This window comes from Amblyomma americanum, chromosome 1 (assembly GCF_052857255.1).
Source record: "Amblyomma americanum isolate KBUSLIRL-KWMA chromosome 1, ASM5285725v1, whole genome shotgun sequence".
Classification (NCBI taxonomy): Eukaryota; Metazoa; Arthropoda; class Arachnida; order Ixodida; family Ixodidae; genus Amblyomma; species Amblyomma americanum.
The window spans coordinates 86,902,843-86,929,157 of record NC_135497.1 but is presented as its reverse complement, the minus strand read 5'-3'; the positions used below and the strand labels follow the sequence as shown (position 1 = coordinate 86,929,157).

Sequence of the window (26,315 nt, the reverse complement as noted above, 5' to 3'; positions counted from 1 at the left end):
CGATATTCGGTCGTTCTTAGGTGTCGCCGGCTACTATCAGAGGTACATCCCCAGGTACTCCGATATCGCGGCTCCCCTGACGGATGCTCTAAGAAAAACAGAGCCCCAAACAGTCGTCTGGAGCGAGACAAAGGAAAGAGCTTTTAGCGCCCTAAAGAGCGCCCTAACAAGCCAGCCTGTGCTACGATCGCCAGACTACACAAAAGGGTTCGTTGTTCAGTGCGATGCTAGTGAGCGAGGCATGGGCGTTGTACTGTGCCAAAGGGACAATGGAGAAGTGGAACACCCCGTCCTGTATGCTAGTCGTAAGCTGACCTGTCGTGAGCAGGCGTACAGCGCCACCGAGAAAGAGTGTGCGTGTCTCGTGTGGGCCGTTCAGAAATTGTCATGCTACCTAGCCGGCTCGAGGTTTATCATTGAGACGGATCACTGCCCTCTCCAATGGCTGCAGAACATCTCTCCCAAAAATGGCCGCCTCCTGCGCTGGAGCCTCGCTTTGCAACAATATTCCTTTGAGGTGCGTTACAAAAAGGGGAGTCTCAACGGTAACGCCGATGGCTTAAGTCGAAGCCCCTAACGTAGGAATCCGCCTCAAAGTTGTTGGTTACTGATGTTTTCTTCCTGAGGCAGGATTTTTAACATATTGCTTTTGTTTAGTGTTTCAAAGTGATTATGTGCTTTCTAGTGCAATTTTCCAATTTGTGGACGCGTTCTGAGTGCTGCTTGACTACTGTAAGGAACTAGGCAGTAGTATAAAAGGGGAAAGAGCCTGGCAGAGCTTAGTGAGGGTTGTCTCGTGCTTGCTGACTGAGCGGTTGCGTTTCGGCGTAGTTCTAACGCTTGCTGGGAACGAGCACAAAAATGGCAACTCTCCCGAAGTGACTTTACAGTGTCCTATGTGATCCTGAACCCGAGAACGAGGCCTTCTCTGTGCGCTGCGCTCAAGCAACGTCGAGGGACGATCGGTTTCGATTACGAGCATCATCGAGCGACATCCCTCTGGACAGCGGATGCAGTCCCCTGACCATCGGGATCTCCTTCTCCCGGCGGGGCGGTCTGTTACGTCTCGCCTACCTACGACGCGCGGTATAGCCGGCGCGGATGCAACGGACGCCGCGGCTTCGTTCATCGCCGCCGCGACGCCTCCCGCCAAGCGCGTCCAGGCATGTTTCAGTGCCACGTGTCGTCGTGCGTGCGTGTGTGTGTGTGTGCTTGTTTTGCCCACGCTTGTCAAAGCGCGGCAGCCGGGGAGAGGAGCTCCTCAACTGGGAGGCGAGGAGGTCTGACCGGCGCCGGCCTGGCGGACGCGCCCGTCACGCCTGAACATGTTCAAGCGTCGCCGTATCGGATGACTCTTCCCAAGCCGTTCCCTCTTGCCCTCGACTCCGAGGGTATAAAAAAAGACAGCTGCGCCGGACGGGAGAGCCTTCGATTCCTTCCTTCGAGTAACGTGGTCGCCCTGACCGGCTGCTCTTTTTGAGATGCCAGAATAAACAAGTTGTTCTGTTGCCAGTCGAGTCATCCTTTGCCGGGACCTTCGGATGTTTCCAGCTTTGCCCCAGGCCGCCAGGCCAACGCTACCCTTGGGGCTTGCAACCCAAATGCAACACGCGTCATCCCCTTAAGGCGGAGCTCAAGTGTCTCCTCCAATTTTTTGTTATTTCTTGAAAATCCGGCAGAGTTTTTCCGGTTTTTATTTCACAAGATTTTTTTTCGTTGATATTCTTTTTCAGTTAATAATTTCGGCGTATGAAAACTGATTTTTTCGGAGATGGTACATGATACCACGCGGTGATAACATGTGCGGTCAAATGGCACTTTGGCAGTTTGTCTTGACTTTTTCTGTCAGCCCAAGTGTTTGATTTACCGGTAAATACCGCACAAATGACCGTTAATTACTGGTGAAACGTCTCATAACTGCTCTTGCACAAGGAAACCCTAAGGCAATAAAAAATAGCGAAAACTAAATAGTGGAACCGTTAGACAAAGGCGCTATTGGAAGGTGATTCCTATCGCTAGCTGTTGCGCTAGGATAAGCGCGACGGTGGGACATTACATGGTCTGCGCGTTGACAGCAATGGAACTGCGGCTTATAACTTTAGTGGTATACAAAACATGGCGCTTGATCGTGACACGCGTGCGGTTCTGAGTGTGATTACATGCAGTCCTAAGCGGGTGAAGACAGCTGAACAGCACTAGGCTGCCAGACGACATTTGACGGTGAGGTGTGGCCTCTCAACCTTCCGAGGTATCTAATGTAGCGGAACAATACCTCCGAACGCACAACTGCACTGAGTGCAACTCTGAGTCGGTGGTCGCCCGACCTTTTTCGGTTAAAACCTAAATTCGAAATTTGAATTGGGCGTACTTTTATCGGTTTAAGCCAAGAAGTCCAATCCCTAATTATTTCTAAATAGTTTTCTTTGTTTTACTTCGAAGCGAAATGTGCAGCTGGCGCCAGCAGACCAGGGGCAGAACCTTCAAAGCAGTCTATGGTGGCGGCAGCGCAAAAAAAAAAAAACGATTGCAACAGTGCAGGGGACAGGACAGAGCGCTGAACTTTCATCTGTATGTTTACTGACCTGAAGACGTTAATGTCCCGGCGGCCATGGTCAAAATAAAAATAGGCCCAAAGATTGTAAAATAGACTGCACCTGTCAACATTTCTGGCGATGCGCGATCTCCTTATCTATGAGAGCGATGGACGGTTTGCTCACGCAGGCATCGCCCTTCTTATGGATGAGAAACACTTCGGTTCTGTCTCTTTAGATGGCTGCTGTTTATGCTTGAAAAGCAACCTATGGTACATTCACGTACTACAGCCGCATACCGCATAATGAGTGGCTAGGTGAACAGAAGGGCCATTGTTTTTATGCACTCTTATTCTTTCGTATGCGCGTGTTATTACGACGGAAGTCTGGCGCATGTGAGCATGTCCACGTGAAAAACGATGTTTATACACAACACAGGTTTCGCAATCGACGTATTCAATCGAATACTGGACCGCGCATGATTAATTTTTGCTCTGTGAATTGAAATTTTCTTGTGAGCAGCCTACGGTTACTTGGAGCTCACTGTGCACCGATCTGAAAAAGTGAAGACAGGACTCTCGTCTCAGTTAAGCCTCTTTCTTTAATTTTATAAAAGCAAAAAATTCAGCTGGTATGAAATGTATCATTCAAAGCGCCTTCGTGCAACAAATGTGAGCTCAGCTAACAGAACTATGCAGTCGTCCACACACCTGTCTATAGCACTCGATCAGCGCACCTGAGAGTAAGTACATTTGCGTCATCTACGAGTGACCTAGGGCTCGAAACGAGACCTAATCGTGCATGCACATTCACATGGATCATGTCTAGCTCCTTATGTCTTTAAATGCTATCTTTGGCCAGTCAGACAGCGGTTATTGTCGTAAATGCACAACAGAGCGTGCCGCTCGAGCGCTTTAGACAGGTGTGTGGACGACTGTACAAGTAGCTTGCAATGCGTGAAAGTGCTGACTGAGTACCAGGCGGAGGAGAGGTCAGGAGAGAGCGGGGGAAGGAAGGTGAAGATGCCTTGATTTAAACTTTTACCCCGTTACTCGGCTACTGCTGCTCACTTTGTCCTCATCCTCGGCTTGCACAGTGTGGTCGGCCCCTAATGCCTTGGCCTTCATGCCCACAATCATGTGGGTTCGCTCCGATGTCAGCAACGTCCCGAACAACGCGGGGCCTGGAGGCAAGGATGGCGGCGAGAAGACATACATCGGCCGAGCGGAACACAACGGAGATCTGATTCCAGGCAAGGTGGAGGCTTCGCACGGCTGCTGCTACGTGTCGTACGCCGACGGCGAGCACCGCTACGAAAACTACGAAGTGAGCAGAGTTTCAGTGCGGCGTATACGTTTCTCCCAATCAGCTTTTCGTGCCTGTTTCCATGTTCTGGTGCTTATCTACGCCAATGTATGTCTGTATATGCAGAGAGTCCCACCTAAAGCAATTTAAAGCGATCCAAGGATAAAAAAGAAACGGGCCTTAACATGCGTGACAGGTGTAAACAGATAACCGCAGTCGTATGCATCCGCAATCAGCCTTGGCAATTTTTCCTTCTTCCAGCGCTTACTTTTCAGCGAATACCACTGAAAGAATTATCTGAAGAAAACCGCAGAACGCTTACTGCCTGGGGGTTCGGTAACCTGCAACACTTCCTGCCTGTCGATCGTACGTCTGATATCCGCCGTTCGCTTTTGCGCCTTTCAGGCTGGAAGTGCATGCTCTCTGCAGCCACTGATGAACCAAATAAGCATCTATCACCATAATCAGGGCACGACGGAGTCAACTGTGAACTTGTTACTCATAAATTGTTCCTCTATGAGAAACGCTGCCTCCGTAGGGCGGAAGCTGGCGAAGGCAACACCCCTCCTTAAGACTGGCGAGACACCAACGATTTACGCGTCCTTCAGGTCCATTGGCTGCAATTGATTTTTATGACTGAAAATTAACCAGGTGATTTTTAGATGAAGTGAGTATGTGCGTAAGTGTGCCATCTCCTCTTTGATGTGGTACGGCTGCGACGCATTCTCAATAATGCATCATCCGGTATCCTCGATCCTTCAACCAGGCCTTTATTCCAAGTGCTTCCGTTAGACTCTGGTCTGCCCTCACACGTGCCGTTGACATCTCGCATCTTTTCTACAGATCCTGGTGTTTGACGGCGCCTCGGTGCACTAGGTCGCGAGTTCCGGCGCCTCCGTTCCGGGCAGAGCCGTCGAGGGCGGCCGAGCTTCTTCCGGCGAGAAGCTATACATCGGCCGCACCCACCACGAGGGGACAGTGACTATGGGCAAGATTCAACCATCTCACGAGTGTCTGTACATCCCTTACGGCGGTTGCGAGCACCGCTATTCGGGCTACGAGGCTCTGGCCCTGCAGTAGTGACTGTGAAAGAACCATGGAGGAAGGAAATTTGAGAGGCCCCGTGTCTGCCAGATGCATTGTGAAAAGCGTGTCGGAAGACGCGCGTCAATTCTAAGCCTAATTATGAGGCAAATAGCAGCGGCGGCAGCATGGCGGGCGCGTGTCGCCGCGGGAAACGAAATGGCACAGGAGACGAGGGAGCTGCCTCAGGTATATGGGACGACCGCATCTTCCGGGCGCGCGGCGGCTTCACGTTTGCCACATCACATCCTCTCCTCTCGTTTTTCCTTCCTCCATGGAGAGAATTCAATTCCATTCCAAAAACTTTTATTTCCATCAGAAATGGAGACCCCCTAGTCTCTACCCCTGGCGCGGAGGACTAGTGGCAGGGGCCGGGGCCTCCGCGACTAGATGCAGGCAAAGAGTTGCTGGCTCTTGGCGGCCTCTACCGCCAGATGGATGGCTTTCCTATGCATGGCGGGGTCTGCGCTTTGCAGAAGGGTCTCCCAGGCTTCTCTAATATTTATTTCTTCATTGACCCATGGGGAGTGTGTGCATTGCCAGATTATGTAGTCGAGGGTCCCCCTCTCTCCGCATTCCTTACATTTATCGTCTATGTCTTCGTCTTTCAGGACGTGTGATGCCCATACCGGATTTATGTAGTTTCCCGCCTGTAATGTGCTCCAAGTTGTTGCCTCTCTGTTTCCGAGCTCTTTGTCCGGTGGAGGGACAGTTCTTCGCTGTAATCTGTAGTTTTCTATTATCTCCGTGTATGTCTGTAGTCTCTCGTCAAGCTTCTTGCAATCGGGCGGCTCTGCTCTTGCCCGGAGGTAGAGATCTCGGGCTAAGAGGTGCGCGGCCTCGTTGCCTGGAACTGACGTGTGAGCTGGTGCCCATATGAGGCTAATTTTCCTATCAATTTTCCTTCCAACTGGCATTCGCACCGCTTCTGATGCTGCTCTGCCCCTTCCGTAATTGTAGATGGCTGTTTTGCTGTCGCTTATTATGTAACTTGCCTTGGTGAATACGCAAGCAAGCGCTATTGCTACTTCTTCCGCTACCTCTGGATTGCGGCTGCGTATTGTTGCTGCCGAGATTGGTTTACCTTGGCCATCTACTACCGAGGCTACTGCTGCTCCCAGTTTGCCGCTCGCCGCATCTGTGTATGCCACTGTCTCGCTGTTTACTTCGCTGAAGCGTTTGACTAGTGCTTCAGCTCTTTTTTCCCACCTTTCCTTATTGAAGGTGGGATGCATGTTCTTGGGAAGCGGGTCAATCCTCAGCTGTTCCCTGATTTTCTTGGAATATCTTGTTTCTTTTGCATGCCTCTGTCCGTCTGCAGTCCCACCATGCTTAGAATGGCCCTGCCTGTGTATGTTTGGCTGAGTCTTTCCTGCCGGGCGGTCCTGACTGCTTCGGCTGTTTCTTTCCATGTATTAAGGATTCCCATTGCTTGGAGTCTTTCGGTTGACGTGCTTGTAGGTATTCCGAGTGCTCGTTTGTAGCATCGCCTGATTACTGAGTCCAATTTATCTCTTTCTGAGGCCCGGATGTTTAGATATGGTCTAGCGTAGCTGAGTCGGTTGATGACGTACGCTTGTACCAGCTTAACTAGGCTCCTTTCCTTTAGCCCTCTTTCCTTGAAGGCTATTCTTCTGAATATCCCAGTCATCTGTGCTGCGTAGCCTTCCAATTTCTTTATAGTTTCGTCCTTGTATCCGTTACTTTGAATGAAAAGACCTAATATTCTTACTTTGTCTACTTAGGGTACTGGTTTGTTTCCGACCATGATTTTGAGATCGCTGTATTTTTTCAGCCTTAATGATTTGGGGTTGTACATTAAGAGTTCTGATTTTTCTGGTGAGCAGGCAAGCCCCTTAGCTGCTACGTACTCTACCACTGTATCTGCAGCCGTTTGCAGCTTGTTCTCTATTTCTGCGTCGCTACCTTTGTTTATCCAGGCGTTTATGTCGTCAGCATACATGCTGAAATTTAGGTTTTTTATTCTCCCAAGTTTAGCTGGGAGACCCCTCATTGCCAGATTGAAGAGGAGTGGGGAGAGTACCGATCCTTGTGGGGTACCTCTGTTTCCCAGCTCTATTTCTTCCGATTCCAAATCTTGGTATCTTATCTTTGCCGTCCTGTCTGTCAGGAAGTTCTTTATATAATTGTAGGTTCTGCCTCCTACGCCTATTTCCTAAAGTTCTGTCAGGGTTGCCTCGTGTTTGACATTGTCAAAAGCTTTCTTGAGGTCTAGACCTAGGATTGCTTTTATATCTCTCGATCGCGAGTCTATGATGTCGTGCTGGAGTCTCAACATCACATGCTGGGTGCTTAGGCTCGGCCAGAATCCGACCATCTCATTCGGCCGTAGTTCATTATCTTCCATGAATCGGGTTAGCCTCGTTTGTATTACATGTTCCATTAGTTGCCCTACACACGATGTGAGGGAAATCGGCCTGAGGTTCTCAAGCTTAGGGGGCTTGCCCTGTTTGGGGATTAGTATGATGCTAGCTTCTTTCCATTGTTTCGGAAGTTCACCCTTCTCCCATACCTGCTGTACATATTTTGTTATAGCTGTGATCGACTCATCGTCTAGATTTCGCAGCATTTTGTTTGTTATTCCATCTGGTGCTGGAGCCGATTTCGTTTTAAGCCTGATTATTTCCGCTCTCACTTCAGCCTCCGTTATGGGTGCGTCTAGCTCCTCATTTGGGGGTCGCCCATATTCTGGTAGGCTGGTGCGAGTCACGTTTCCTATGTATGTTTGCTTGATTTCTTCCATGAAGCTCTCGTCTGTTCCGTCGTATTTATGTCGCGTCTTGGCTAGTCTTATGTTTGTCTGCGACCTGGATTGGGTTGGGTCTAGTAAGTGTCTTAGAATGTTCCATGTTTTTGCTAGACTCATGCCTTTTTCCATGTCGTCGCATTTGCTGCACCAATTTTGTTCGCATAGTTGTAGTGCGTAGTTTTCGATTTCTCGATTTAATCTGGCTATTCTTCTTTTTAGATTCTGGTTCCATTTCTGTCGTTTGAGCCAGTTTTCTAGACTCCCTTTTGCCTCCCACATGTGCAGTAGTTTGTTGTCTGCTATGAGTGAGGCGTCTTGGCCTTCTAGAGTTACCATTGCTTCGGCGGCATGTCTTTTGAGTGTGTCTGTCCACTCTCCTAGGTCCGTGATGGTTGCGGCTGAGGATTCCTCCCTCCGCTTTCTAAATTTGTCCCATTTTGTGACTTTTGGCTGTTTTAACCGTTTTTCTTTGACTCACTTCATTAGCGTAGTGGCAATTATATAGTGGTCGCTGCCTATGTCTTGTCCTGTATTTTCCCACGTTACTGTTCTGGTGTTTTTGGAGAGTGTTAGATCGGGTGTGGTGTCCGCGGTAACACTGTTTCCTTTTCTAGTTGGGTTTCCTGGGTCGGTGTGTAGTGAGAGGCTCAGTTCTTGTATATCCTCCCACAGCTGCCTTCCCTTGCCGTCTTTCCTGTTGTATCCCCACTCCTGATGCAGCGCATTAAAGTCTCCTACGATGAAGAGGGGGTTCTTTCCCGCTGCTTTTAGAGCTTTTCGGAAGATGGCCCTGAACCTGATCTTTTTCTGTTTAGGGCTTGAGTAGATGTTTAGTAGAAAGAGACTGGGCTCTTCTTTCCTACCCGTAAGCATCTCCACTAAGACTCCTTCTATGTCCCTGGATTGAATATCGTGTTCAATTATTGCTATGTTTCTTTTCACTAGGGTTGTTACCCGCGATTTTTCCCCTTTATCACTGTGAAACGCCTGATATCCTGGGAGGGATGCTAATTTCCCGGTCTCTTGCAGCGCTATTGCTAGCGGCTTCTCTACTAATGTGTCTATGTAGTTTTGCAGTAACGCTCGCTTGCGTTGGAATCCTCGGCAGTTCCACTGCCAAATGATAGACTTATTTTGGGCGTTTCTGGCCATATTGAATTTGAGTAACAGTGGCCTCTAAGTTTTTCTGTCGCTCTCCAAGGGCAATCAGCTCGGTTCCTTGTGTTTGTAGTTCGGTTCTCTGCGCCTGCAGTTCTGCTGTTATGCTTTCAAATCTTTGATTAATATTCTCGTGTATCTGGCTGAGTGCAGCCATGACCTGCGCCATGAAGTCTCTTTGTTCTGTCTGCATCGCTTTTATCGCGTTCCTATTTGCTTCACATTCATTCTTTAGCTCTACCCATATGTCTGTTTCATTATCTCCTTTTCGTTTAAGTGGGGTCTTCTGACTGTTTCTGCCTCCTCTATTTTCTCTCCTACCATTTCCTGCCGCTCGAGTGTTTGGGGGGTAGTTTGTTGAGCTACCTGTATGGGTTGTGCGGGTTGTGTGCGGGGAGGGGGGATGTTGCTTTTATCTTTCTTTTTGTGCTTTCATGAGGTTATTTATGAACCCTTGAAGCTCATCTACTTTTTTCTTTAACTGTTCTATTTCTCTGTCCTTATCACCTTTAGCCTGGGAGGGCCCTGCTACAAAGCTTACTTGTTTGGGTTCTCTGCTTGGATCCCTGCTTCTGCTCCTACTCTTGCCCCAGGGGTCCTCCTTTGGGTCCCTTGATCTCGATCTCCTACGTCCCCTGGTCTCCTGGCTCCCGGGGGTCGGCGGGTTTCCTTTGCTGTTTCCTCCCAGCTTGGGGAAGTCCTCTTTGCGGAGTTTCTTGTCTCCGTCCGGCGGGGGTTTCTGTTGCTGGGTCGCCAGCTCTTCTTGTTTGTCCTTTTTCATCACCCAGATTCGTTTCTTGATTTCGTACGGTGTTCGGTATAGCTCTTCGCACTTTTTGTCGCCGAGTGGGTGCTCTTTTCCGCAGAGCTGGCACTTGGCTTCGCATTGGTGATCTTCCTGCGGGTTTTCTTCTCCGCATCCTCGACACTTTTTGTTGTCTGGGTTCGGGCACGCGTCCGATCTGTGCCCCATTCAGCCACACGCAGAGCATACCTCGTACTTTTTCTCGTACAGGACGCATCTCGTCGGCGTGGGTGAAAGGTACACTTGCCTTGGCACCGTGCTCTCTTCGAAGAGGATAAGCACGGCCTTCGTTGCCTTTCCCAGTCTTCTCACTCCTAGGATTGGGTGGTTCTTCGCGCTGAAATACTCTAGTCTCTCTTTGATTTCGTCTTCAATCCAAAATAGAGGGGCGTCGAATATGACGCCTTTTCCGCTGTTCTCCGGCACCGCCACGTATGCTTTGACGCTCACCTTTTTCTTGCCTATCGTCAGCTCTCTGGTCGCTGAGTATTTATTCTTCTTTATTTTGTCCTTCACAGCGATGAGGATCGAGTGCTGCTTTGCGTTGAACTTGCTGATGTCGTTCACGCCTTTGTCGCTTGCCCCAGCCGCTGCGCTGAACGAACGTCAGTGACGTCATTCGTTTCCTAGATACTTCATGAGGGAATCACAAACAACCAACCTTGCAATGGTGCTTGTCAGAATGATAAGTAAAGAATGACAACAAACATCACTGAATGGGTGCACGGTAGATAGAGGTCAGGAAGGTGTGTTTCTTTTCAACACATACAAAGTGGACCAAGTGGGGGGGGGGAGCTCAGGATGCTTAGCCAACGTTTCGACAAGAAAATTTTATTCGTCCTGAAAGGCATCTGGCACCTAAAAGAACACAAGACCTCCTGTCGAAACGCTGGCTAGACACACTGAGGATCCCCTCCTCCCTTATTAACTTTGTGTTGTCACTGAATCGATGTCACTTGCCGATACTTCCTCTGGTTGCTTTCTAAATTAAACCGACATACCACAGAAGTCGAAAAACAAAGCTGCCTCAGGAAAACGTTGATATGCTCATTGAGGTTAAATGGGTGCCAGCAACACTGTAGGCATTGATGCACGCCGTAATAAAGGACTTCTCATTAGTACTCGCCCCACGTGGTTCTTTCACGGGTGAACTAACATCAGCATGCGAGCACTTCCACCTCCGTCGAAATGCAGCCGCCGCTCCGCTGATTGAACCGGAGAACCCGTGCTCAGCTGCCGAACATCCCCGCCCTGGAGCCACCTCGGAGGGGCGCCCCGCGAGCGTCGTCGTCGTATCGCGGGAGCAAACATTACAAAACCACGCTCCAACTTTCCCTTGCTTCCTTCCTCTTCCATATCTGCACAATGTGTACGTTTCTCGCTGATACCCAGAAATTCTGGGTATGAGCAATTCCGGGTACTCCGCGTAGCGTCAGATTGTACCACAACAAACAATACAACCGCAATCCCCCCTCGGGACGCGTTGCACCCCACTGGTTCTCCATGACAGCCTTAACGACTCGGTGCGATCGCAGGACAAACTTTAACTCTAAAATATTTTGCTACTCATCGGAAGATAAGACCATTCTCATCAATATGTTCGTAACAGTATTTTACAATATTCCACAGTTGCCTCAAAATTAAAAGTAATGTATGAGAAATCTGGACTTGTGGCCAGAGAACTGTTGCACCTGTCATAGGCGTAAATAAAGATGGGGGGGGGGAAGCGCAAATTTTGTTCCCTATTGTTCCTTGCTACCCATAAGACTTGAAGAGGCGCTAACATGCCTCTCGGCTCGCCCTTATGGAGAGGCCTGTGCATGCCTATGCCTGAGGTGCTTTAAATACCCGCGGGACAATGCTTGTTCGTCGTCTTCGTAAGTCTATGCAAACTGCTGCTCAACGTTATACGTTTTTCGTTCGCGCGGTGGCGTGAAAAAAAAGGCACCTTCGATCCCTCATGAGGATTCTGCCTTTCTGGACACCGCTGGCTTTTAGCATCCTGACACGCCTGGTAGTCGAATAGCTATCAGCACATGAGAATTATACTCTGCTAAAATAGAAAAGCCAAAGATAACTTTGAGAACAGTTCTTACCACCGCGAAACCTCAAAGCTGAACACATCAATTATTGTTCAAAACTGGAGAAAGAACATAGCTTTTTTCTTTAATATAAGGCTGACCGAACTATACTGCAGCAGCAGAGTCGAGTAGGCAAGGCGAGGCGCCTACGTGTGCTTGAAGAGCCTAGCTGCGCATTGGTGAGTGGTCCCAGTCCACATCACAAATGGTGGTGGAAACATTATTACAACGAAATTACAGCAACACTCACGCAATAATATCAATAACAGCTATAGCTCAACCATTTACTTTACGAAACCAGTTAGTATTTCAAGAACGTTTATAAGGCCATAAAAAACTTCCGCGCGCAAATGCGTTGCGCATTTTTTTCATGATTTCCTCGAATATACACCGCGGAAAATATTTAGCAAATTTTTCTGACATATGTTTTACAATTCTTGATTAATATCAGTAGCGCGGAGAATGATCATAAAAGTATGAAAAACCCTCTAAGGAGAGAAACACATAAGTAATATTCGGAAATGGAAGCAAATCACTAGATGGCAGACAAAAGAGACACTTCTGGCACAGCTTCGACACGGAAAGCCTAGAACAACACTGGCTTAAAGCAAGGCTCTTTCTGACAGAAACGGAAAGCAGCTCTGAAAGATGCTCGCTCACAAAGAGCGCAAGAATCCCGACGTTGTTTTACCTAAACGCGAAGAAAAGAAAGATGAAGGCAGCTCCTTCTGCGCACCACGAGGTACGCGTTTCATCGAATTTCCGCTCGCCGCTGTAGTCACGCTCTGAACGTGCAGCGCCTGCTGCAGGTCGCCATTTTGACCCAAGGCTTTCATTTTCGCCGCTTCGCAGCTAGACGAAGTCGAGGAAACTCACTTCAGGCTCGATCCGCATCCAGCGCAGCGCGACGACATTTCGACACTATCGTAAGAGGTTGCGCCAGCCGGTTCCGGAGAGGAAAACGTCGAGAGCTGCCACAGCTGGAGTGCCGTACCTGGGGAACCCTGCCCGTAGCGCGAGCCCACGACTGCGCCCACGTAAGCGGCATCCCTCATCAACTTGCCTCTGCTGTCGTGCTTGCAGCTGCGATGCCGCAACGCCTTCACAGCAGCCTCAAGACAGAACAGCAACGATCGCCCACTGCCGCGTGCATTCTGAACAGCAACTGCCCGCATGCCTTCGGCGGGCTGCCCACAGCTGCTCCAGAGAATGTTCCTCTGTTCCTGCTGGACCTGCTTCGGCGCCCATGTTTTGCGCACAAGAACAGTATCCTTGCTGTACCCCATCGATGCGAAATGCCTGTCCCGCGGGGCGCGCAAGAACGCTCTGGTCGGCATCACCAGCCGACCATGATTGCAGTCGACGCAGAGCGCAGTGTCGCCATCGCCAGTGCCCGGCGCCTGCTGGCACCCTTGCCTCGATGCCCACGTCGTCCTCGCAGCAAACGTGACCGCCTAGTGCTCCAAGTTTCGGCCCCAGCTGTCGCCCGACTTCTACGTCTTTTTACGGTAGACATTGCACCGGGACCAGGTCCCATCGTCGTAGAAGCGGGACAGCTAGCCCGGCTGCTGCGGTATCTTGTCCAGGCTGCTGCTGCCGTGCTCTCCTTTCTTGGGACTGAAGCGCATTCACCATCCGACCTACGTGGCGTCAGAGAAGATGAAGATCTTGTGCAGAAGCTGGCGGCTTTCGCCAAAGCTGGTGCCCAGATTCCTCTTCTCCAGCTTGCTCTTGGTTCGCCTACGGCCCTCTTACCATCAGGGCTCCGTTTCATCGAAGAAGCGGAACACCCGTTCTGTGTCGTGTAGCGCGGTCACCGTCCGGCCGGCTCACTTGCGGGGAAGCGGGACGTGAGAGCGCCTTGTCCGCCGAGAGCTGGACATGGAACGGGAGCGCCTGCACGATCTTCATCGTAGCCTCAGCCGACCTCGACCAACGGGACGAGTGGATGTGATTGCAGGATAAATTTATTAGCGATTGACTTGTTGTTGAAGCAATAAGACGATGATTTTGACGCCTTCATTGGTGGTTCAAGTCTTAATTCCTGCACATGTGTGCTTGGATGCATGTTTCGCTCAGTGCGCATGGCTCATTAGTTACTAAGAAACCGCATGCTTACTCGGCTAAAATGAGTACGAACATTGCCGCTACCCATGGAGTGCTGTGCTGAGCGTTCTACTTAGTTCTATTCAGTGAACTGCCGTCAGTGTGGCATTTCCACCACATAATTTCGTCAGCTTTCTCGCCACGTGTTTTCTTTTATTTGCTTTCATGCGTAAAAAAACAAATGATCTCTCCTGTACTTGAATTTCTTGGTCGTGCATCAAACAGAACCTGCAGACATTCTTCTCGATGAGGTTGAGGTGCTGCTGAAAAAAAAAAGCTGCGGTTTACTGTTAAATCAGGTTAGAGAGCGAAATTTGTGGTGTATCGGGCAACTATGTAACGTTGAGTGGTTTCGCGTTCCTGACTCTGAATAGGCAGCGCGGCCACCCTGCCAAGGTGGAAGGTGGCAGTTCAATTAATGGTCGATCACGAGAGATTGGTCACCCAATGAACACTGCGACCTATTGCTGCCGTGCCGCGTGTTAGCCACAACTTTGTGAACGCTAATGCACGTAGCCCACATATCTCTCTTTCACCACCGCCACGCACCTCAAAGCGCGGTTGAGGCGCCCACTGACTCAGGGAGCATGTTATGCGCCTTCCTTTCCTCAAAATCATCGGAGTCTAGAACGTTGTCAGCACCAACGCCAATGAACACAACGCCGACGACCTATGGCTTCAATGCCGCGTTTCTGCCACAACGTTGTCAATGCCAACGCATGCGTAGCTTAAAACGCGACTGAGGTGTCCACTGTCCGAGGGGGCCAGTTATGCTCCTTAATTTCCTTTGCCTTCGAAACTCCCGCTCTTCATCGCTTTCGGCACAGCTCCGGAGCGGCTGATGGTCCCTGAAGGTCAAAGCGGCGGAGTCGGCGAAGCTCGCGTAAAGTGGTATAGGAAAGCTTGCGCTAAAAAAAAAAAAGTTGCCAGAGAGCGTTAACCGATAGCTTCAAATCGTGAAGCACCCGTCGGTGAAGCTGTGTGATCACGGCGCTGGGCTGAGCCAGAGAACGCGTGTTAGAGGCCGCGTTTCGGCGAATGCGAAATGCATGCCGCATGTGTGCTGTGGGACGTTTAGCGAGCCCAAGCGACGCAGCCAATTGGCCACTTTGGCTCGTTAAACCCAATGTACCAATCAAATCCTGGAGAGGTTCAGAGTTGAAAAGGCACTGAGGAAAGTTTAAAACCTTATTCTTATAAGTAGGGGGTGGGAATATACTGTTTGAACCGAAAGAAAACTGATAAATGTACTGTATTTTTTATACTAACAATAAACCCGCTGCGGTGGCTGAGTGGCTAGGGCGCTCGGCTACTGATCCGGAGTTCTCGGGTTCGAACCCAACCGGGGCGGCTGCGTTTTTATGGGGCAAAACGTTAAAGCGCCCGTGTGCTGTGCGATGTCAGTGCACGTTAAAGATCCCCAGGTCGTCGAAATTATTTCGGAGCCCTCCACTACGGCAGCTTTCTTCCACTCTCTCCTTTATCCCTTCCCTTACGGCGCGGTTCGGGTGTCCGCCGAGATGTGGGACAGCTATACTGCGCCATTGTCTTTCCCCAAAAACCAAAGCAAAAAATAATTAACTCTGCTGTACTTGGGTTTTCTGGTTGTGCATGAAAGAGAATAAGCACAGAGCTTTTCAACGTGCGTAAAAGTGCTGCTGAATAAAAATAAAAAAAATCAGCAGCCGTAGTTCATTAACCCATAGATTCAAATCCTGAAGCTCCCGAGGCAGTTGGTCCGCCGAAAATTCGAAGTACTATCGCCGATATACTCAACAATTCGGACAAAAGCATGTTTCAATGGGAAAGAGTTATGAACGCATTTTTTATATATTGTAACATTTGACTATAAAAAAAATCAATATATCCGCAGATATCCCGTGAGTAGGCTTGCATTTTTTGGCTATTACCGTTCTTGCTATCGACAAAAACGCTCCCCATTGGTTTTATATGGCAGTCTTAACCACTCTATGCGAGCGATGGAAAGAGTATAAAAGCAAGACTTTGCAACGCATCGGAAGAATGGACCAATAACTTCAATATTTCCACAACAGTAGCTTACAATATTACAATATTCAAAAATTTTCTTTAAAAAATGCTGGACATAAAGTAAGCTAAGAGCGTGAAAATCAAGCGACCGAGCCATAAGAGAAAAACATAAATATGAAAAACGTAAATCCAAGTTGAATTCTAAAAACGTGATCACGCAGAAATTCAAATAAACGAAATAAAAGCAGAAGAAATGTACGGGCGAGCAACACACAAATACATTTTGCACGTTTACACAAGTGAAACTAGACTTTTTTTGTCTGGTCGCCTTCATGCTGAAATAAGATACGCTCGTGATAATTGCAAAGGTGTTTGTTGCTTTCTGCTAACTGCTCCCTCCTTCATTCACGGAACGAACTGTGAAGGAAGCAAAGGCATTACAAGAGCAAAGGTTCGGACTGGAAATAAAAAGTGACCACAGCAGGAATTCAGTAGGAGTCAGAGGGCCTCTGGAAAAAGTTTCCTCCCTCCATGGCCTCGGTCTACGTAGCCCGCACGGTGACGGCAGCAGTGGAATCGCCATCGAACCGTCTCCAAACATGACACTTTTTCTCAACGCTTGCGCGTGGTTTCAGGATGACGGTGGATTGTAACGGTTACAGACGTTGTCAGCGTCCTTTTACGCCGTGAAGTAATGCTTTAACCAAGTAACGGCTGTAACAAAGTGATGACCGTCTGCGAGCAGAAAGCCCTACGCTAGCAGGCGAGCTTTGATGAGCTGGTGGACTCTGGGCATGCACACGGCGTGTCGTAAGTAGCGCACCAATACGTCAAAAAATTTAACTGCATTGCTTAATCTAATGATCCCGTTCGTTTCGCCGCAAACCTAGCTGGTATTGATTGATTGATTGATTGATTGATTGATTGATTGGAAAGAGGGTAAGGGGGTTGGATTTGGATAGATTAAGGATGGGGGCAGTAGTTGGCTTCCTCAGTCGAGGAGTCCTTCGGATCCAGCTGCCCGTTGGATCAGCCGAAGCTATCTGCGCGGTCCTGAGTCAGCCACAAGTTCCTCGCACTGCTCAAGATTAGAGTTATCGATCTTTGGTTGGTGTTGAATTGTGCGGCTGCGATATACTCCTTTGATTCTCTCGTGCGACCGATTGTAATTCGTACTCATGCAATAGCCAGCTAGCTGAGGCGTACATCTGAAAGATACAAACTTTTTTCAGTTAAAACCGAATTTCAAAAAATGAATTCGGTACGGTTATCAGTATCTTTTGTTGGGTTCAAACCGAAAACTCAAGCCCCATACTTATATGATATTACACGGTCTCAAAGCTGTCTGAGTGCGCCCTCCAACGCAAAACCGCTCAGGAATTAATTACTGCATGGGGTTTAACGAGCCAAATTGCGACACATGGGTGGTGTCCCTTTGGATCGTTAAACATCGCACAGCACACCGGGACACGGCCGTCATTCATTTAGATTGCATCGAAACCCGACCTCGAAACTGCGCCCTCGGGCTCAGCCGAGCGCTCGAACAACGGACCAACTGCGTCGGGACCTTCATGGTTTGATGCTATGGGTTAATGCACTACGGCTACTGTTTTTTTTTATTCAGCAGCACTTTACGGACGTTGAAAAGCTCTATGCTCATACTCTTTCATGCACAATCAGAAAACCAAAGTACAGCTGAGTTAATTTTTTGGTTGTTTTTCACGCACGAAAGCGAACACTCAGAAGAGCGGGTGACGAGAAAGATTACGAAATAATAAGTTGGAAATGCCACATTGACGGAAGATTACTGAACGGTCAGCACAGCGCTTCATGGGTCGCGGCAATGTTCATGCTCACTTTAACCGAGTAAGCAAGCAATTTGTTCATAACTAATAACGCGCCGCGCCCACTGAACGAAACATATATGGATGCACACATTTGAAGGAATTAACTCTTTAAATACTAATAAACGTGTCCAAATCATCATCTTGCTGCTTCATCAACCATTCAATAGGAAAGAAAATGCATCCGGTCGCTCCACTCATTACTCCTCCCGTTGGTCGAGGTCGCTTCGATGCTACGACGAAGATCGTACGGGCGCTCCCGTTCCATGTCCAGCTCTCGGCACACACCGCGCACTGACGTCCCGCTTCCCCGCAAGTGTGCCGTCCAGGAGGTGATGGTGTTACACGATATGGAAGGGTTGCTACGCTCCTTCGACGAAACGGAGCGCAGATGGTAAAAGGGCCGTCGACGCACCAAGAGGAAGCCGGAGGAGAGGTAGCGGGGCACCAGCGTGCGCGAAAGCCACCATCTGGTGCACAAGGTCTTCTCGTCTTCTCTGAAGACACGGAGGTCGGATGGTTAATGCGCTTCATATGTATCAAAACAGGTTCTCTCCCAAGAGCGAAGAGCACGGCAGCAGCAGCCTGCACGAGATCTCGCAGCAAGGGAGCTAGCTGTCCCGATTCTACGACGATGCGAGCTGGTCCCGATGCAGAGGCTGCCCCAACAAGACGCAGAAGTCCGGCGACAGCTTCGGCCGAAACCTGGAGCACAAGGCGGTCCCCGTTACTGCGATGACGATGTGAGAATAGTGAAAAGGATGTCAACAGGCGCTGGACACTGGCGATGGCGATGTTGTGCTCTGCGTCAACTGCAATTATGATCAGTTGGTCATGTCGACCAGAGAATTCTTGGGCACCGTCAGGGGCAGGCATTTCGCGTTGATGGGATGCTGCAAGGAGACGGTTCTTGTGCGCAAATCCTGGGCTCCGAACTAGGGCCAGCACGAACTGAAGAACATACTCTGGTGCAGCTGTGGGCAACAAGGCGAAGACACGCGGGCAGTCGAATTTAAGAAAGCAAACGTCCAGCGCGAAGGAGCGGCTCCTGGACGATCGTTGCTGTTCCACCCTAAGCCTGTTTGGGAGGCGTTGCAGCATTGCAGTTGGAAGCACGACAGCCTGCAGGGGCAAGTTGATGAGGGACGCCGCTTACGTGGGCACAACTCTGGGCTCGCGCCACGGGCGGGGTTCCTCCGGTACGGCTCTCCAGCTGTGCCAGCTGTCGACGTTGTCCTCTGCAATACTCGCTGTGAAGCACCGAGAATGGAAGCCTTTGGACAAAATGGCAACCTGCAGCGGGCACGGTACATTCCGAGCGCGACTAGGGGCGAACGGAAATCGGAAGAGACGCGTGCCGCGTGGTGCGCGGGCTGAGCGGTGTTTAAAGCAAACTGGTTTTATCTTTCTCTCCTTGTAGGCCATTTAAAAGAGGTAATGGATTTTCAGGCTCTTCGTGAGGAAGCGTTTTTCAGTGCTTTCAGTTTGTGCCCCGTAACCGTAACGCAACTCTTCGCGTTCACTGGCGGGTTTCGCTTATGGAGTCCCAAGTCAGAACGATGACCGATCTGGTGTCGGTCATCTGCAATCTATGTCGATTTGCCTACATTTGCCGATATTTATTTGCTGGCATGTCAGTGAAGAGGTTTCTTTTTCTTTTCTGCGGTTATTGAAATTATCGATGACAAACAATGTGGATAAACTCTATCTGGCCAAGATTTAGAAGATTGTATTCTATATACACGTTTCCATCTGATACACGCAGATTTCAGAACAGCATGCTCTTTGAACTGTAATCAGGTGCTCGAAACTTGTGCTACCTAAAAGTGAGTCAATTGAAAGGAGACACCACTCATTTTTAATAAACAGAACCTTGGAGAACCTTCAGCGTACGTGTCCATGTAAAGCCTTTGGTCACTTTACCTCTAACCGCGGTGTCCCTCAGGGCTCCGTCCTCGCACCCCCCTGCCCCTCATTATTTAACGTAACTTTTATACCTCTTGTCCGAGCGCTAGAGAAAACGCCTTCTGTACGCGTCCTTGCATATGCCGACGACATAACCTTGTGGTCCTGTCATCCGGATGGGTCTGTGAAACAGTCGGTGCTCCAGCAAGCGCTGGATACCTTAAGACTCCCCCTTTTTGGTGTGACCCTATCGTACAATAAATCATGTTTCCTTCGCATTGGAAGTAGATGTGGCTTGCGGAAAGCAGCCCCTTTCACCCTCACGGTAGATAATTGTCAAATTCCTCAAGTAGAAAGTGTGCGTGTTCTAGGTCTTCTACTTCATACATCTGGGACTGGGACTCCGGGCCTAACGCGACCCGCAAATCGGCTTACGCTACTCTCTGTCTGATTCGACGCATAGCTATACGCTCTGGCGGAGCGCGTTTTGATACTGCCCGTCAGCTTGTGCGCTCCATGCTCCAGCCGCGGATAGTGTACCAGGCCCGAGTTCATCGCCTCACCCCTGGACAGTGGGATTCCCTTGAAGCAATAATCAGGAGGCTATGCGCGCAATAACTTATTTACCTCGTATTATACCCATACACATTCTGCAAGAGTACGCTCAACTTAATACATGAAGTGAAATCATCGACCAACGTGAGGCAATCAGAGCACGCAAGATGTCGCTTCAGTTTCATCGTTTACAGGCTCTTCCTCCATGGTCATATTGCAACTCACAGACCATCGCTCCTCTGCTTCGCCGCCGATATCAGTCGCGCATCTACCTCCAAGGTGCATAATATACATCGATGTATCACACACACAGTACTGCAAGGAGTTACCGCAGTTTTACGGTCCCTCCCATCCTCATCTTAACTCCCGCACTACATATAGTGCGGATACTTGCACCCCGCTTGCCTTGGAGCTTCAAGCGATACACAGTGCAATTGCTTCCCTTCCACTAGTACCCACTTTCGATATTGTTCATATTTACACTGACTCCCTTGCCGCCCTTAAGCAGCATAAGGCTGTCCGGCGCACATTCCAGATTACACAATCCATTCACCAACCATACAAAAAATACCCCTATCCTGTGCGTATACACTGGATTCGCTGCCATGCTCACGATGCGCATAATATTCATGTGGATTCAATGACACACCTTGGCACATTAGACATCCCGCCGCCTTCCCCTCCTCCCCAGACCGGTTCCTGACCCATGTTTCCGAGAAACAAGCATTGCGTCAGCGAACACGCGCTGTAATTATTCCGTGTTCGTACCCTCTCCCCATAGTCTCACTCGGGAGGAGGAGGTATCCGTGCGCCGGATTCGGGCAGGAGCGGCTCTGACTCCCTGTGTGCGTCATCTGTGGCGTGACAAACGTTTACACGTGACTGACAAGTGTCCCCATTATGGTGCTGCGCCTGAGCTGTGTGACGCAAAACATTTGCTGTCAACTAGCCCGGCTACAGCCTCCGTGAGATGACGCTTCCTATGTAACGTAGGCGATGGGACTTTGAAGACGATTATCGCAAGTGGACTCATGATAATCGCTCTATCAAGCACTTTTGCCACTTTTTAAGCGAGGCTTGTTTAGACTCCTTCTTCTAACTTTCTCTCCCTTTCTCATTATGCCTAATGGCAAACATCTCGAAAAAAAAACTTGTGTTCCCGCGTCCAGCGTGCTTGCGCTCGATGCACACACCAGTGCAGTTAGCAAAATGGGGATGCCATGCATGGACCGCGTATCTGATTGAATACTTTGCGACCGGAATGGGGATAAGCACTGCACGAAGTCGCAGTCACGGATGTGCTTCGAGCAGACAGCGCTTACTTTCGACGCCTTGAACTTGTCAGTCATCACAGCAAGCTTTCGATCTCGCAGGAACCCAATGAAGACGACCTCATCACGGCCGTCGATGCCCGTGGACCCAAGCGCCGAGCATTACCGCGGCATGTTGAATCCACTGCTCGAATTAGAGCTGACATGTTTATTCGCCAAAAACGGTATCCACGTGCCGATTTTTTTTCCGAGGGTGGACCTCGGCATTCCCCGACTCCTCATCGTGACGTCACTGACGCCATATGAATGAGGATTCTCTTCGCTGTCCTCTCCAGCTCTCGGTGTGGGAGAGTAAACGGTCCAATATTAATCCGCGATCACGCAGGTGCTTAATTTGTAACTGAAAAGGAAATTATCGTCTAAAATAAGGTAAGAATTAGTTAAAAGATTCGGCGAGAGCCGTCATTGGTCGCAAATCTCACGCGGAGGTGACGGCTACTTCGCAGACATAGTCAACAAGGTGTCCTCTTATACTTACTCAGTCAGTTTTCTTATACTTACTCAGTGAGAGGGCTTCTGGCAACTGTTTCTCTCCTTCGTGGGCTCCGGCTGCATAGTCCGTAAGGTGACGGCAGCAATGAAAGTGCCGTCCCACCGTCGCCACACATGGAACTTTCTTCGCAACGCTTGTGCATGGTTTCGAGTTGACGCTGGCTTGTAACGGTTACAAGCGTTGTCAGCGTCCTTACATGGCGTGAAGTAATGCCTTAACCAAGCAGCGGTCAACGGCTGCGCCAGGGCCATGACCCTCTGCGAGAAGAAGAGGCTACGCTAGCAGTTGAAGCATGATGAGATCGCGCATTATCGTCGTGCACGCGGCATATCTAATAATAGAGGAGCAGAACGTGAAAACACATAGCTGCACTGCTTAATCCAACGATCTCGTTTTCCTCGCCGCGATTCTGGCCGCCACACTTCGTGACTTCTCTCTTGTGACCAATTGCAATTCGTATTCAATAGTTAGCAAGTTGTGGCGCATACATCTGAAGCATACTGGCCTCTTCCGGTTAAAACTAAATTTGACAAAAAAAATGAATTCATTATGTTTCTCAGTTTTTTTTTCGTTCAATCCGAATATTCCAAACCCTAATTATAAGAACAACATTCTAAAATTGACTCAGTGCCCCCTTAACTCTGAACCTCGTCAGGATTTGATTGGTACTTTGGGTTTACCAAGCAAAAGCGACCAATGGACTGTGCCGCCTTGGCTCGCTAAACGTCGCGCAGCACACGGGCGGCATGCATTTCACGGCCGCGAACACGAGTTCCCTGGCTCAGCCAAGTGCTCTGACCACACAGCTTAACCGGCGGGTACTTCACGATTTGAAGCTATGGGTTAACGCTCACTGGCAACTTTTTTTTTAGCGAGAGATTTACTATGCCATGTTACGCGAGTTTCGCCGACTCCGTCGCTTTGACCTTCAGGAACCAGAGCCGCTCCTGAGCTGTGCCGAAAGCGATGAAGAGCGGGAGCTTCGAAGGAAAAAGAAATTAAGGCGCATAATCCCCCCCAGCCTGGACAGTGGACACCTCAGTCGCGTTTTAAGCTACGCGGCGGTAGTGACACATGTGCGCTGCTTGCATTGGCATTGACAACGTTGTGGCAGAAACGCGGCACTGAAGCCATAGGTCCTCGGCGTTCATTGTGTTCATTGGCGTTAACGTTGACAACGTACTAGACTCCGATGATTTTGAGGAAAGGAAATGCGCGTAACTGGGTCCCTGGGGCAGTGGGCGCCTCAACCACGTTTTGAGGTACGTGGCGATGGTGAAAGAGAGATATGTGGGCTGCATGCATTAGCGCTTACGACGTTGGGGCAGACACTCAGCACTGCAGCAATAGGCCGCAGCGTTCATTGGGTGACCAACCTCTCGCATTCGACCATTAATTGAACTGCAACCAGCCAAGGTGGCAGGGTGGGCGCGCTGCAGCCTATCCAGTGTCAGGAACGCGAAAGCACTCAACGTTAAATAGTTGCCCGATACACCACAACTTTCGCTCTCTAACCAGGTTCAGCAGTATAGTTAAACCGCAGCTATTTTTTTCAGGAGCACTACAACCTCGTCGAGAAGAATCTCTGCAGGTTCTCTTTGATGCACGAACAAGAAATTGAAGTACAGGAGAGATAATTTGTTTTTAACGCATGGAGGACAACAATATTTAAAAACACGTGGCGAGAAACCTGACGAAATAACGTGGTGGAAATTCCACACTGATTGCAGTTTACTGGAGAGAACTAAGTAGAACGCTCAGCACAGCACTCCATGGGTAGCGGCAATGTTCGTATTCATTTTAGCCGAGTAAGAATGCGGTTTCTTAGTAACTAATGAGCCATGCGCACTGAGCGAAACATGCATCGAGAAACACATTTGCAGGAAATTAGAATTGAACCACCAATGAAGGCGTCAAAATCATCATCTTAATACTCCATCAACAAGTCAATCGGTAAGTAAATTTATACTGCGGTCGCTTCAACCATTACTCGTCCCGTTGGTCGACGTCGGCTGGAGGCTACGATGAAGATCGTGAGGGCGCTCCCGTTCCATGTCCAGCTCTCGGCGGACAAGGCGCTCTCACGTCCCGCTTCCCCGCAAGTGAACCGGCCGGGAGGTGATCGCGTTAGGCGACATACAACGGGTGTTCCGCTTCTTCGATGAAACGGAGCCCAGATGGTAAGAGGGCCGTAGGCACACCAAGAGCAAGCTGGAGAATAGGAATCTGGGCACCAGCTTTGGCGAAAGCCGCCAGCTGGTGCACAAGTTCTCCCTCATCTTCTCTGACGCGACGTAGGTCGGATGGTGAATGCGCTTCAGTCCCCAGAACGGGGAGCACGGCAGCAGCAGCCTGGACGAGACATCGCAGCAGCCGGGCTAGCTGTCCCGCTTCTACGACGATGGGACCTGGTCCCGGTGCAATGTCTACCGTATGAAGACGTAGAAGTCGGGCGACAGCTTGGTCTGAAACCTGGAGCCCTAGGCGGTCACGTTTGCTGCGAGGACGACGTGGGCATCGAGGCAATGGTTCCAGCAGGTGCCGGGCACTGGCGATGGCGACACTGTGCTCTGCGTCGACTGCAATCATGGTCGGCTCTTCATACCGAGTAGAGCGTTCTTGCGCGCCACGCGGGATAGGCATTTCGCATCGATGGGGTACAGCAAGGAGACTGTTCTTGTGCGCAAAGCCTGGGCGCCGAAGCAGGTCCAGCACGAACAGAGGAACCTTCTCTGGAGCAGCTGTGGGCAGCCCGCCGAAGGCATGCATGCAGTTGCTGTTCAGAATGCACATGGTAATGGGCGATCGTTGCTGTTCCGTCTTGAGGCTGCTGTGAAGGCGTTGCGGCATCGCAGCTGGAAGCACAACAGCAGAGACAAGTTGATGAGGGATGCCGCTTACGTGGGCGCAGTCGTGGGCTCGCGCTACGGGCGGGGTTCCCCCGGTACGGCCCTCGAGCTGTGCGAGCTCTCGACGTTTTCCTCTCCGAAACGGGCTGGCGCAACCTCTTACGATAGTGTCGAAATGTCGTCGCGTTGCGCTGGATGCGGATCGAGCGTGAAGTGAGTTCTCTGGACTTCGTCTAGCTGCGAAGCGGCGAAAATGAAAGCCTTGGGTCAAAATGGCGACCTGCAGCAGGCGCTGCACGTTCAGAGCGGGACTACAGCGGCGAGTGGAAATTCGATGAAACGCGTGCCTCGTGGTGCGCAGAAGGATCTGCCTTCATCTCTCTTTTCTTCGCGTTTAGCTAAAAGAACGTCGGGATTCCTGGGCTATTTGTGAGCGAGCATCTTTCAGAGCCTTTTGTTTCTCTCAGAAAGCGCCTTGCTTTGCGCCAGTGTTGCTTTAGGTGTTCCCTGTCGAAGCTGTGCCAGAAGGAGCGTCTCTTTTGAGTGCCATTTAGTGATTTGCTTGCGTTTTCTAATATTATTTATGTGTTTCTCTCCTTAGAGGGTTTTTCATACGTTTATGATCATTCTCCGAGATACTGATATTAATCAAGAATTGTAAAACATGTCGGAAAAATTTGCTAAATATTTTTCGTGGTGTATATTCGAGGAAATCATGAATTAAAAAATGCGCATTTGCGCGCGGAAGTTTTTAAGGCCTTATAAACGTTTTTGAAATACTAACTGGCATGAAAAAGTAAATGGTTTAGCTACAGCTGTTATTGATGTTATTGCATAAGTAATTCTCTAATTTCGTTGTAATAATGTTTCCACCACCATTTGTGATGTGGACTGGGACCACTCACCAGCGCGCAGGCAGGCTCTCCCAGCACACGTAATCGCCCCGCATTCCCTACTCGACTCTGCTGCCGTAGTATAGTTCGGTCAGCCTTATATTTAAAAAAATGCTATAAGTTCTTTCTCCAGTTACTGAATTCTTCACTGGGAAAAATATTCGCCGAAAATTGCATTCTGAAATGAACACCGAAAAAAGTCCGCTGCATTTTGAAAGTAAAGACAGAAACGTCCAACCTATATTTGTAAGCTGCGTGAGTAACAACAAGGGGGACCTTTTAGGTGATGTCCATGAAGTTATTTTTGCGACGAGGGCCGTCATACGGAGGCCACCCTTGGCCTTCGCGTGGAGGATGTCCGTAGAATTTGGCAGGTGCCCGGAGGTGTTCCCACCTACTGGTGGGTGCCCAGGAGGAGTCACCTTCCTTGTCGAGAGGGGCGCTAGGAAAGTGCAGGCTTCATACACACACATGCACTAACACACACACACAGCTTCTGCGGGGAATGGGGCAGACGATCTACTATCTCAGGCGAGGTTTGTGCTAGGAAGGTCGTGCAGCAGTTGGAGTGAAGCGTCGGCGGTAAGCAGCCGTCACTTCCGCTTAAGATTTGCGAC

General features: G+C 49.7%; 1 protein-coding gene across 1 annotated transcript; it reads left to right on the top strand.

The window, feature by feature from the left end:
* Positions 1 to 3,632: 3,632 nt before the first annotated feature.
* Positions 3,633 to 5,540, top strand: LOC144113166 (uncharacterized). Its single transcript, XM_077646093.1, has 2 exons — positions 3,633 to 3,857; positions 4,680 to 5,540. Exons 1-2 carry the CDS (start codon positions 3,657 to 3,659, stop codon positions 4,710 to 4,712), a joined length of 234 nt encoding a protein of 77 aa, XP_077502219.1. The 5' UTR covers positions 3,633 to 3,656; the 3' UTR covers positions 4,713 to 5,540.
* Positions 5,541 to 26,315: the final 20,775 nt, after the last annotated feature.

Coding starts and splice junctions, on each gene's coding strand:
- LOC144113166 (XM_077646093.1), top strand. CDS start 3,657: ATGCCCACAATCATGTGGGTTCGCTCCGATGTCAGCAACGTCCCGAAC. Junction 3,858..4,679: donor ACCGCTACGAAAACTACGAA/GTGAGCAGAGTT, acceptor TCTTTTCTACAG/ATCCTGGTGTTTGACGGCGC.